The sequence below is a fragment of the Euprymna scolopes genome, chromosome 24 (genome assembly GCF_053919585.1).
Source record: "Euprymna scolopes isolate OS-2025 chromosome 24, ASM5391958v1, whole genome shotgun sequence".
In the NCBI taxonomy this organism is placed as follows: Eukaryota; Metazoa; Mollusca; class Cephalopoda; order Sepiida; family Sepiolidae; genus Euprymna; species Euprymna scolopes.
The window spans coordinates 80,624,458-80,639,043 of record NC_136505.1 but is presented as its reverse complement, the minus strand read 5'-3'; the positions used below and the strand labels follow the sequence as shown (position 1 = coordinate 80,639,043).

General features: G+C 29.5%; 1 protein-coding gene across 3 annotated transcripts in view; it reads left to right on the top strand.

The window, feature by feature from the left end:
* Positions 1 to 14,586, top strand: part of LOC145246794 (telomerase protein component 1-like) — a 715,591-nt gene that overhangs the window by 442,719 nt on the left and 258,286 nt on the right. For all 3 annotated transcript variants that reach the window (XM_080108593.1, XM_080108592.1, XM_080108594.1), the window contains one exon: positions 6,808 to 6,906. In XM_080108593.1, the coding sequence (XP_079964719.1) occupies positions 6,808 to 6,906 (99 nt within the window). The remainder of the gene's footprint in view (positions 1 to 6,807; positions 6,907 to 14,586) is intronic.

Below are 14,586 nucleotides of genomic sequence, written 5' to 3'. Positions count from 1 at the left end.
TTGATTAATCTACATATACTAAAAATTGATTAATCTACATATACTAAAAATTGATTAATCTACATATACTAAAAATTAATTAATCTACATATACTAAAAATTTATTAATCTCCATATACTAAAAATTGATTAATCTGCATATACTAAAAATTAATTAATCTACATATACTAAAAATTAATTAATCTACATATACGCAAAATTGATTAATCTACATATACTAAAAATTGATTAATCTGCATATATTAAAAATTGATTAATCGGCATATACTAAAAATTGATTAATCTGCATATATTAAAAATTGAATTATCTACATATACTAAAAATTGATTAATCGACATATACTAAAAATTGATTAATCTACATATACTAAACATTGATTAATCTGCATATACTAAAAATTGATTAATCTACATATACTTAAAATTGATTAATCTACATATACTAAAAATTGATTAATCTACATATACTAAAAATTGATAATCTGTATATACTAAAAATTGATTAATCTCCATATACTAAACATTGATTAATCTGCATATACTAAAAATTGATTAATCTGCATATACTAAAAATTGATTAATCTACATATACTAAAAATTTATTAATCTACATATACGCAAAATTGATTAATCTCCATATACTAAAAATTGATTAATCTACATATACTAAAAATTGATTAATCTACATATACTAAAAATTGATTAATCTGCATGTACTACAAATTGATTAATCTCCATATACTAAACATTGATTAATCTGCATATACTAAAAATTGATTAATCTGCATATACTAAAAATTGATTAATCTGCATATACTAAAAATTGATTAATCTTCATATACTAAAAATTGATTAATCTCCATATACTAAAAATTTATTAATCTGCATATACTAAAAATTGATTAATCTCCATATACTAAAAATTGATTAATCTACATATACTAAAAATTTATTAATCTGCATATACTAAACATTGATTAATCTCCATATACTAAAAATTGATTAATCTCCATATCCTAAAAATTGATTAATCTCCATATACTAAAAATTGATTAATCTACATATACTAAAAATTGATTAATCTACATATACTAAAAATTGATTAATCTGCATGTACTACAAATTGATTAATCTCCATATACTAAACATTGATTAATCTGCATATACTAAAAATTGATTAATCTGCATATACTAAAAATTAATTAATCTACATATAGGCAAAATTGATTAATCTGCATATACTAAAAATTGATTAATCTGCATATACTAAAAATTGATTAATCTGCATATACTAAAAATTGATTAATCTGCATATACTAAAAATTTATTAATCTGCATATACTAAAAATTGATTAATCTACATATACTAAAAATTGATTAATCTACATATACTAAAAATTGATTAATCTACATATACTAAAAATTAATTAATCTACATATACTAAAAATTTATTAATCTCCATATACTAAAAATTGATTAATCTGCATATACTAAAAATTAATTAATCTACATATACTAAAAATTAATTAATCTACATATACGCAAAATTGATTAATCTACATATACTAAAAATTGATTAATCTGCATATATTAAAAATTGATTAATCGGCATATACTAAAAATTGATTAATCTGCATATATTAAAAATTGATTAATCTACATATACTAAAAATTGATTAATCTACATATACTAAAAATTGATTAATCTACATATACTAAACATTGATTAATCTGCATATACTAAAAATTGATTAATCTACATATACTAAAAATTGATTAATCGACATATACTAAAAATTGATTAATCGACATATACTAAAAATTGATTAATCTGCATATACTAGAAATTGATTAATCTACATATACTTAAAATTGATTAATCTACATATACTAAAAATTGATTAATCTACATATACTAAAAATTGATAATCTGTATATACTAAAAATTGATTTATCTGCATATACTAAAAATTGATTAATCTGCATATACTAAAAATTGATTAATCTACATATACTAAAAATTGATTAATCTACATATCAATTTTTGGTATATGTAGATTAATCAATTTTTAGTATATGAAGATTAATCAATTTTTAGTATATGCAGATTAATCAATGTTTAGTATATGTAGATTAATCAATTTTTAGTATATGCAGATTAATCAATTTTTAGTATATGCAGATTAATAAATTTTTAGTATATGGAGATTAATCAATTTTTAGTATATGTAGATTAATAAATTTTTAGTATATGCAGATTAATCAATTTTTAGTATATGTAGATTAATCAATTTGTAGTATATGTAGATTAATTAATTTTTAGTATATGTAGATTAATCAATTTTTAGTATATGTAGATTAATCAATTTGTAGTATATGGAGATTAATTAATTTTTAGTATATGTAGATTAATCAATTTGTAGTATATGTAGATTAATTAATTTTTAGTATATGCAGATTAATCAATTTTTAGTATATATAGATTAATCAATTTTTAGTATATGCAGATTAATCAATTTTTAGTATATGGAGATTAATCAATTTTTAGTATATGCAGATTAATCAATTTGTAGTATATGCAGATTAATCAATTTTTAGTATATGGAGATTAATCAATTTTTAGTATATGCAGATTAATCAATTTTTAGTATATGTAGATTAATCAATTTTTAGTATATGCAGATTAATCAATTTTTAGTATATGTAGATTAATCAATTTTAAGTATATGTAGATTAATCAATTTTTAGTATATGTAGATTAATCAATTTGTAGTATATGTAGATTAATCAATTTTAAGTATATGTAGATTAATCAATTTTAAGTATATGTAGATTAATCAATTTTTAGTATATGCAGATTAATCAATTTTTAGTATATGCAGATTAATCAGATTAATCACTTTTTAGTATATGTAGATTAATCAATTTTTAGTATATGTAGATTAATCAATTTTTAGTATATGTAGATTAATCAATTTTTAGTATATGCAGATCAATCAATTTTTAGTATATGTAGATTAATCAATTTTTAGTATATGCAGATTAATTAATTTTTAGTATATGCAGATTAATGAATTTTTAGTATATGTAGATTAATGAATTTTTAGTATATGTAGATTAATGAATTTTTTGTATATGTAGATTAATCAATTTTTAGTATATGCAGATTAATCAGTTTTTAGTACATGCAGATTAATCAATTTTTAGTATATGTAGATTAATCAATTTTTAGTATATGTAGATTAATCAATTTTGGGTATATGCAGATTAATCAATTTTTAGTATATGTATAAAAAATTGATTAATCTACATAGACTAAAAATTGATTAATCTGCATATACTAAAAATTGATTAATTTTCATATACTAAAAATTGATTAATCTACATATACTAAAAATTGATTAATTTGCATATACTAAAAATTGATTAATCTACATATACTAAAAATTGATTAATCTACATATACTAAAAATTGATTAATCTACATATACCAAAAATTGATTAATCTGCATATACTAAAAATTGATTAATTTGCATATACTAAAAATTGATTAACCTGCATATACTAAAAATTGATTATTTGCATATACTAAAAATTGATTAATCTACATATACTAAAAATTGATTAATTTACATATACTAAAAATTGATTAATTTACATATATAAAAAATTGATTTATCTGCATATACTAAAAATTGATTAATTTACATATACTAAAAATTGATTAATCTACATATACTAAAAATTGATTAATTTACATATACTAAAAGTTGATTAATTTACATATATAAAAAATTGATTAATCTACATATACTAAAAATTGATTAATTTACATATACTAAAAATTGATTAATTTACATATATAAAAAATTGATTTATCTGCATATACTAAAAATTGATTAATCTACATATACTAAAAATAAAAAATTGATTTATCTGCATATACTAAAAATTGATTAATTTACATATACTAAAAATTGATTAATCTACATATATAAAAAATTGCTTAATCTGCATATACTAAAAATTGATTAATTTGCATATACTAAAAATTGATTAATCTTCATATATAAAAAATTGATTAATCTACATATACTAAAAATTGATTAATCTACATATACTAAAAATTGATTAATCTACATATATAAAAAATTGATTAATCTGCATATACTAAAAATTGATTAATCTACATATACTAAAAATTGATTAATCTACATATACTAAAAATTGATTAATCTACATATACTAAAAATTGATTAATTTGCATATACTAAAAATTGATTAATCTACATAGACTAACTAGACACCATTTTATGTAGGTTTTGCACACATTTGCAGTCAAATTTATCCGTTATGATAAAATCTTATTTTGATTCTTAGGAGCATCATAATCCAAACTACGTCTTAGTTATCGGAGGTAGCACAATTTTTCTCCCCAATTATTTTCTCTTCTCACTCTTCCATTCGTAACTTGAAGTTGTTTCTTTGCAAGTTTTACTACATCGCCATCCGTATTTACTTCATCGATAGACACATTTGACATTAACATTTTCGTTTCAATTCGTAAAATACTGAACACTCTCTTCGAAAAATCTCGCCAGTCCCATTTCTTGGAATAAGGGAATATCGGTTTACAATATTTTCCGAATGGTTAAACACAAAACAAAACAATGTCAATCAAACAGCAATATGACACCTATTATTAGAATATTTACAGCAATATTAGAATAGAATAAACACCGATTATTACAATATTTACAGCAATATTAGAATAGAATAAACACCGATTATTACAATATTTACAGCAATATTAGAATAGAATAAACACCGATTATTAGAATATTTACAGCAATATTAGAATAGAATAAACACCGATTATTAGAATATTTACCTTGAATAATAGTCACAGAATTTGTTACAGGATGTTTACCGGACATGCTATTGATTTATCTTCGACTTTGTATTTTTCTTCTTCTCCGTCTTATTCATCTTCTTCTACGTAAAACTTAAACACAATTTCTTACTAGATGTTTAAGGGACACGCTATTGATTCGTCTTCAACTTTGTATTTTTCTCCTTCTTTATCTTTTCTATCTTCATCTTTTTCATTTTCTTCGGCGTCTTCTTTCATCTTTGACTGCTCAGATTCACTCATTCTTTACCGTCCATATGTAAGCAAAGATGCTCTTTTTGTAATGACTAGCAGACCTGTGGTTTTCTATTCTTTAATTTCAAATTTCTTCTTCTTCTTCTTCTTCTTCTTCTTCTTCAAACTTATAAACAGTAAATGTGATGTTTTAGGGACACACTATTGATCCGTCCTTGACTTTGTATTCTTCTTTTTGTTCTGTCTTTTTCATCTTCTTTGCCATCTTTTTCATCTTTGATGTTGTATTCTCCAACTACCCAAATTCAGTCATTTTTCATTGCATGCATGTAAACAAAGACGCTCATTTTTAATGACTGCGGCTTTTTATTCTTTTTTTGTCATCTTTCTTTCTTCCTTTTTCTTCTTCTATGTAAAAAAAATTATAAACAATTTTTTAGGGACAAGCTATTGATTGAATAAAGGGTTTTTCTCAACTTTCAATTCGACAGTTTAAATGCTTCAAAATACATGGATGTATTAAGCAAAATACAGACTGTGCTGAAATACTAACGTCATTATTTATTGACCCAGTTTTAACATGGGAAGCACCTAACAATTAAACAATACCTATTGTATACTTGTTTAATATAATACCGTATACTTATAATACCGTATACATGTTTAATACAATACCGTATACATATATATATACAGTATAAATAACATATGTATAATATAGCAGGATCCATATTCTGTATACTTACAAAATACATGTTGCGCTATAATGTCTACACCAGTCACGGCCGCCATTTACCAACACTTGACGACTGAGACAAAGAGTTGTTAAGGCAGCAAGTGCTCACAAGTAACTGCCTCAATACAGCAATAACTGATAGTGCCATGAACTGACAGTAACCATCTAAAAAGATCACTATCCCCAAGTTACTGCAGGTAACAGTCAACCGCCACTGGATGACAGTGATCAATACTGATTGTCATGCACCAACAATTACAGTCGTAAAAGCAAATAACCACCCTAATACAACACTGATCATTAGTGGATTCCTTTCGCTGCCACTGCCAGACAATGCCAGACAGTGAAAGCCAGATGCTTTCATTTTGACCACTGCCACCAGTGTCCGCAATTTTCTTGAGCTGAGAATGGCCACCACTAGCAACTGCCGTCATCTATCTGTGTTCTGTATAAATATTTTTTAGCTGTTTATCCATAGGCAATACTTTATGTAACTCACATATGATAATGCACTAGATAATTAAAGGTTATTTCGTTTTTGGGGAGGGGATCACGGTTTTGTATCATATTTCCACCAGGAAACGACAGCTGATGGGTTCTGCTAGTATAAAATAATTCAAGAACTCGAATAAAATAAAACAAATCAAAATTGAATAACAAACGTTGAATTTCAGTCAAAACAGAGCAGCTTTCATTTTTTTTTTCATTTTTTTCAATGCAAGAAATTCAAGATGAGAAAATGATTTTTCAGAGTCCAGTTGATGTATAAGGCTAAGCGTTTTATAGTTGGTGACCTTAAATGACCTTTGATATTAATTTAACATCATTTAGGAAAAAAACTGCAATTATTATGAATGTACATGAATCTATTGTGACAACGTGAAACGTTGTGGTTAGCAAGCGTACACTTATATATGGAATATGGAAGAAATTGACTAACTATGACTTTTCTTGTTTCTAGATTGGAAACATTTTTGACCAAAATGGATGTATCAACAAGATTGTATTTAATCCACATGGAAGTATGATGGCCATTGTTGGGGATGATCGCAAACTGAAAGTAAGTTTCATTCAGTTTTTATCTGACATTTTTGGATATTTTTTTGTTGGTAATAAAATAATTCAAAAACTTTCTTTTTAGACTCAAGGTCCTTTATGTAGATAATGTAGTGAAACAATGGAGAGTCTGCTTTTTAAGTTAGATATTTGAAGGATATTAAGAAAAGTAAATATTAACAAAATATTGATTCGGGGTTGTGTTAGAAAGTCTCAAGCTAGAGGAGAATTCTTCTAGTTTGTAGAAATGGAGTTGCGTGCAATTACAACGTTTGGTGATACTTGTAAACAGTATACAAGAAGATGATGGAAATGGATGAGAACTCAGATGTTGAGAAAGTATATTTGGATGGTGAGTCTGGTTGTCTAGAATAGGTTGATGCTGACTGTTATTAGATCGAGTAAGTTCAGAGGACTTCTATTACTACCCAGTATAGTGTTACTGTTGTGTCACCCAAGGGCTTGTGCACGGAGTGTGATAGTCTATGAAAGCAAAACATGGCCAGTAAGAGTTAACAAAATGATATGTGTAATGTGAGTTTTGATCAGATCATCTTAGAAGAAAATGAATCTGGACAGATAAAAAGGCATATCACAATATTCAGTCATTGATACCAAACGATACTGATAAATTTTTTAAATCTGCTAAGTAAACATGGACTGTTCCCCTCGAGGGAAGTCACCAGCCAATGAACTGTTGCCATGCAACAAAAGGATCTATACCAAAAAGGTTATGTCGCCCTGTCGGTGGGTCTTTAGAATACACTGACTGTCCCCCTGCAGAGAGTAAAAGTCTATCAATAGGGCCACCTGTTGACCGTGGGTGGTGACCCATGATGCCTGGGAAAAGGATCCTGGTGGCTGAGTACCTGATACCTAGGGAAAATAAAGGTATTGGGTGCAACACTCGACTTTAACCTTGTACTGGGCTAGACGGGCGGTCGGAGGGGCCCAATCCGATCAATCGGCTGGTCATAACAAACCCCACCATATATAACTCATACCAAGCCTGCAATTAACCACTAATATTCCCATCCCAAACCCATACTAATCCCACTAACAACTATACCCCAAAATATGGTGGAAAGCGATAGCTGAGGGTCAATCATATTTGAGAACCAAAAGCTTACTCCATACACATCGGATTTGTCTTGGACTAAAATAAAAACAAATGTTCCAGAACAAAAAGAAGATGTGAGGAAACTTTCCCGAAATATGAGTATACTGGCTAAGGTATCCATGTCTCAACCAAGGTAAATGGGAACTTCCCCTTGGTAAATTCCCAATGAAAATTGGATTCGTGGAGGGTGGCAGAGCCCAGGGCCAGTGAATTAAAATAAAAATAATAATATGGAGAAAATAAAAAAAGAACTCACTCTGATGTCTCAGACATCTCTGACTCTGACGACAAGTGAAACAGAAACAAAAACAAGGAAATTACCCTAGTCTTACCTACTCTAAATATATAGTGATAGAACCTACTAATAAAGAATCCTTTACCAAAATTTCACCATTTAAAATTGAAAGTACTCTGAAAAGCCTGAACCCTGTTTCAGTTAAAAAAAAAATGACCAATGGCACATTATTGGTCCAAGTGGATAAAGGAGCCCAATCCGAAAGACTCTTAAACTAGACAACTTTCGATGGGATAAAACTAAAAGTTTACCCACACAAATTTCTGAACACATCTAGAGGAGTAGTGAGGTGTGAAGAACTCGCACAGTGCACCATAGAAGAAATTAAAACCAACGTAATAAAGCAAAATGTATCAGATGTGAGGAAAATGATCATTAAAAGAAATGGCCAAATGATACACACCAGCACATATGTATTAACCTTAAACTCAACCAAACACCCACCAGAAATAAAAATTGGGTACATGATGGTCAAGGTGGAAACATACATACCAGGACCACTCGGGTGCTTCAATTGTCAAACAATTCAAACTAGATGCTAAAAGGAAGAAACTAAACTTCAACTCAGACAATGTAGAAGACTACAACAAACCGATGCCATAAACAGTTCATACAATACTGCAACAGGGCCAGATGAGATCCATTACGAGTTTCTGAAACAACTACCTCAAAAATCCTTAATATACCTCCAAAACATCTTCAATGACATATGAATTAGGAGTGAACTCCCTGACAAGCAACAGTGATTCCAATCCCCAAACCCGATAAAGTTAAGTCTGATCCCAAAAGCTTCCGACCCATAGCATTAACAAGTTGCATATGTAAAACTTTCGAAAAAAATAGTCAACAAAAGACTAACTTGGTACCTTGAATCAAATGGTCTGATTACAAACCACCAAAGTGGGTTCCGAAATAAAAGAAGCACCATTGATAACCTGGTATGCTTAGAAACCTTTATCAGAGAGGGATTCATAAAAAAAGGAACATACAATGACCATTTTCCATGATTTAGAAAAGGCCTATGATACAATGTGAAGATACAGTATCATGAAAGACCTACACAATCTCGGACTAAAGGGCAAACTATCCAAATTAATAAAAGATTTTATGTCTGACAGAAACTTTAAGGTCCGTGTGGGATACACCCTTTCTGACCTCGAAAACCAGGAGGAAGGAGCCCACAAATAAGCATACTATCAGTCACTTTATTTAATATAAAGATTAACAATATTGCCAAATGCCTAAGTCCTGGAACTGACTGCTCCCTATATGTCGATGACTTCAAAAAATGTCCAAACAATAGAGCAACAGTTGCAGCTGAACCTAAACAAAATAAACCGGTGTGTCACAGAAAATGGGCTTAAATTTTCCAAGTCAAAAACGAAGTGCATGCACTCCTGTAATATTAAAAAAATGCACAACGATCCAACCCTCAAACTCGATGGCCAAAAAATTGATATTACTGATCAATATAAATACCCGGGGATCATTTTTGACAGAAAATTGACTTCTATTCCCCATCTGAGATATTTAAAGCAGAAATGTCACAAAGCACTACAATTATTAAGAGTTGTTGCCAACACAGACTGGGGAGCAAACCAACAAACGCTCCTAAAACTATATAGGACTCTAATTCGTTCGAAACTGGATTATGGCTACTTCATCTATGAGTCAGCAAGGTCTCCCTACATAAATATCCTTGACTCCATTCATCATGAGGGACTAAGACTAATCTTGGGATCATATAGAACATCCCCCAAAGAAAGTCTATATGCAGAAGCCCATGAAACACCCTTAAAGCTCAGACAGGAAAAACTTGGCTTACACTATTACTTGAAACTAAAGTCTTACCCAACAAACGCTGCTTATCAATTTACCTTTGACCCCAACTATAGAAACCTATTTAACAGAAAAGAAAAAGCCATAAAAACCTTTGGATTTCGAATGGAAACCAGCATAGAAGAATCTCAAATTCCAATAACAAATATCCACAATTCTATAATATCCGAAAGCTCACCATGGACAACCAGATGTAATGCTCAACTTAAATGAAAATAAAAAATCAAAAACAAATCCTGCCATATTTCAAGAACTTGAAAATATCAAGCTATGCTACCCTGACTATACACACATATACACAGATGGCTCAAAGCCTCTATATTTAGTGCTGAAACCAGAGCCATAGATCTAGCACTGGATATCATTGCTGAGGAAAACTCAGAAAAATTCATCATATTCTCTGACTCTTTATCCGTTTTAACAGCTATAAAAAATAGAAAACAGGAGAACCCCATAATTATCAAACTCTTAAACAAAATAAATCTCATTACCGACCAAAAGAAAATATTTATCTGGATCCCTAGCCACATGGGAATCAAGGGCGATGAAAGGGTCGATGCTATGGCTAAAGAAGCACTGAAGTTGGACCTTGATGGTCACAGCATCCCATACATGGATATTAAACTCTTAATCAACAGATATATATTAAAAAAATGGCAAAGTCAGTGGAGCAAAAACACAAATAATAAACTATATTATATAAAACCCACACTTGGAGAGTGGAGGCAGGATAAACATGGGCCCCGCAAGGAAGAAGTCTTACTGGCCAGACTGCGTATTGGTCATACAAGACTCACACATAATTTCCTTTTCACTGAAGATGATGAGCCAAAGTGCACAAATTGTTCAACTCCTTTCACTATAAAGCATATACTGGTAAAGTGTAATGAAAACAAATCAGACAACATTTTATATTAAAGCAGGAAACATGAAAGAAGTTTTCAAAAACAATGATACAAAAGACATCATTTCCTTCCTAAGAGAAACTGGACTATACAAAAACTCTGAAGTTGTATACAACAAATATATAAATAACGAACCAAGTTCTTACCAAAAAAGTTAATCATCTTGACTGACACCATAAAGATTGAAATAAAAACATGATGGCATTAAATGATCATCAAGGTCGAGATGCCATTAAATAAACCAACCAGCCAAAGGTCATGCTTAATTTCATCACAATCTGGTTCATCTCTGTGTATGCTCCTCCTTCTTTGTGCATACAATGGCATAATAACATGTTAAGCCCAAATCCTATCCTAGTCAGGCAGTATCTCTATCCCTTCACAATCATGGTTGGAACAGCCATAAAGAACTGTGCACATGTACCTGAAGGTAAATTTTTTTCAAGTCCAACACATTGAACCCCTTCCTACACTAGTCTCTCAGTTTTTTGTGAGCACATTAATGCAAGCCATGTATGCCTCCACATGGTTGTCCAGTTTGTGGTAATTCATAACAAGTCACATTTTCCTTATCCACCTGCACATTGACCTTGGTTATTCCCTTTCTTGTCATGCTCTTTCCATTAATGGTTAGCACCTCCATCTTGCATCCATTCAGTGGACCACAAACCAAACTCTTCACAAGAGACCGTGGCACCCAAGTCAATCCATGTGTTACATATTACTCCATTGGCAAACACATGTATCACTGGCAAGTTGGTGTTCATTTTTCCTATGGCATGGAGAGAGTGGCGCTCACATCTCGCTGTTTTTTCCTGACATTTTGACGTGACAAGGACCTTCCTCTGACATCTGTAACATTGTATGGTTGGCTTATGGTGCTGCCTGGGTCATTCAAACTAGCAATAATAGACAGACAGATGATTGAGCCCAGAGCAATTAAAACAATAAGTTCTCTGTGGGATTTTTCTTTGACTGACCAGTCGACACTGGCAGCAACCATTTCATTGTTCACAACGGCTTTTGCTTATCTAAGCATGCTTTCCATCTGGATGTGGTCAATGTCAGCAAATACATACAACAACTCCAGAGTATAGGCAGGCAATCTGGCCATGAATGCATACGTCAGTGTCTGACTAAAGATTCCTCCAAACAAGGGGAAGAGTTTTTTCAATGCAGTGTAGAACTCATCCACTGACTTGTCCAAGTGTAATATGTCTCCAAAACTACTTGTACGTCTTGCAATCTTTGTCGAGCACAAGAATCTTACACATCTTTTATCCATGTCACATTGGTCTTATCTGCGTTGCTGCATGTTAAACATCAAAGTTGGTCGCTTAACCCTAACCCTAATCCTAACAACACCTGAGAGTTTGCAAATCAGGTCCAATTTTTCCAATCAGTCTACAATAGACGCTGCTCCATCATATTCCAGTATGAGATTTAGGTAGAACCTTCCTTTAGTTATAATACCAAAATAGCTTGTGCCTAACCCTGAAACAAATATTGCCTCTGCAAGAAAATTCAGTCTTTTATGCTTCCATACACTTACATCTATGCAAATGAGAACAGACCTTGTTTTCAATCCAGTTGTGCATGTGCAGTGCCATTTCTGCATCAGCCGGCATAAGTTGAGGTAGCAGGGCTGGTTCACATGAGAAGACAAAGGAAAATATGAAAATAAATCATAAAAATGGACTTGAGAGAAAGAGGAATCAGATTGATTCCAGATGTTAAACCGAAAAGAATTATGATTATTTCCCCAAACAATTTTACAAAAAATCAAATCGCAGAAGATCAATCTAGATAGTATAAGGAGATGTGTGCAGAACAGGAAACTTCATTGGTTTGGTCACATTAAATGTGTGAATGAGAGTGATTGGATTAATGTAGAACAGTTAGCAGAGTCAGAAGAAGTCAAGAAAAATATAGGAAGAAGTGAAAAAATAGACTTGAGACAGAGAGGAATAAATGAGATTATTGAATGATAGTGGAAATTCTTAAAATGATGAAAATGTTACATATCTACAAACTAAAGGGACAACGGCAATCCTAAAAAGACCTAAATTCTATGAGATTTTCTAGCTTGTAGCAAAACTAAAGTGTATATTTTGGGTATGATGAAAATGTTATGTTTTATTTATCTCCCACTCATTATTTTGGATGTCAAAAGGAAAATACCCACCTAAATCAAATTTAATTCAAATTTGAAATATTTGAATTTTCAAAAAGGAGGTTGTACCCATATTATGCTAAAACTTATTGAAAATACTGAAAAGAAACTGAAATTCAGAAATATTTATAAATTGATGATTACGATATATTGTTAACATTTCACAATAATTATAATTTTAACAAACTCCATTGCATAAAACTAAATTAAACTAAATATAGATTACATTTGAACCTCTTATGTTGGGATGATTACGATATATTGTTAACACTTCACAATAATTATAATTTTAACAAACTCCATTGCATAAAACTAAATTAAACTAAATATAGATTACATTTGAACCTCTTATGTTGGGATGATTACGATATATTGTTAACACTTCACAATAATTATAATTTTAACAAACTCCATTGCATAAAACTAAATTAAACTAAATATAGATTACATTTGAACCTCTTATGTTGGGATGATTACGATATATTGTTAACATTTCACAATAATTATAATGTTAACAAACTCCATTGCATAAAACTAAATTAAACTAAATATAGATTACATTTGAACCTCTTATGTTGGGATGATTACGATATATTGTTAACACTTCACAATAATTATAATTTTAACAAACTCCATTGCATAAAACTAAATTAAACTAAATATAGATTACATTTGAACCTCTTATGTTGGGATGATTACGATATATTGTTAACACTTCACAATAATTATAATGTTAACAAACTCCATTGCATAAAACTAAATTAAACTAAATATAGATTACATTTGAACCTCTTATGTTGGGATGATTACGATATATTGTTAACACTTCACAATAATTATAATTTTAACAAACTCCATTGCATAAAACTAAATTAAACTAAATATAGATTACATTTGAACCTCTTATGTTGGGATGATTACGATATATTGTTAACATTTCACAATAATTATAATGTTAACAAACTCCATTGCATAAAACTAAATTAAACTAAATATAGATTACATTTGAACCTCTTATGTTGAGATGATTACGATATATTGTAAACACTTCACAATAATTATAATGTTAACAAACTCCATTGCATAAAACTAAATTAAACTAAATATAGATTACATTTGAACCTCTTATGTTGGGATGATTACGATATAACACTTCACAATAATGATTACGATATAACACTTCACAATAATTATAATTTTAACAAACTCCATTGCATAAAACTAAATTAAACTAAATATAGATTACATTTGAACCTCTTATGTTGGGATGATTACGATATATTGTTAACACTTCACAATAATTATAATTTTAACAAACTCCATTGCATAAAACTAAATTAAACTAAATATAG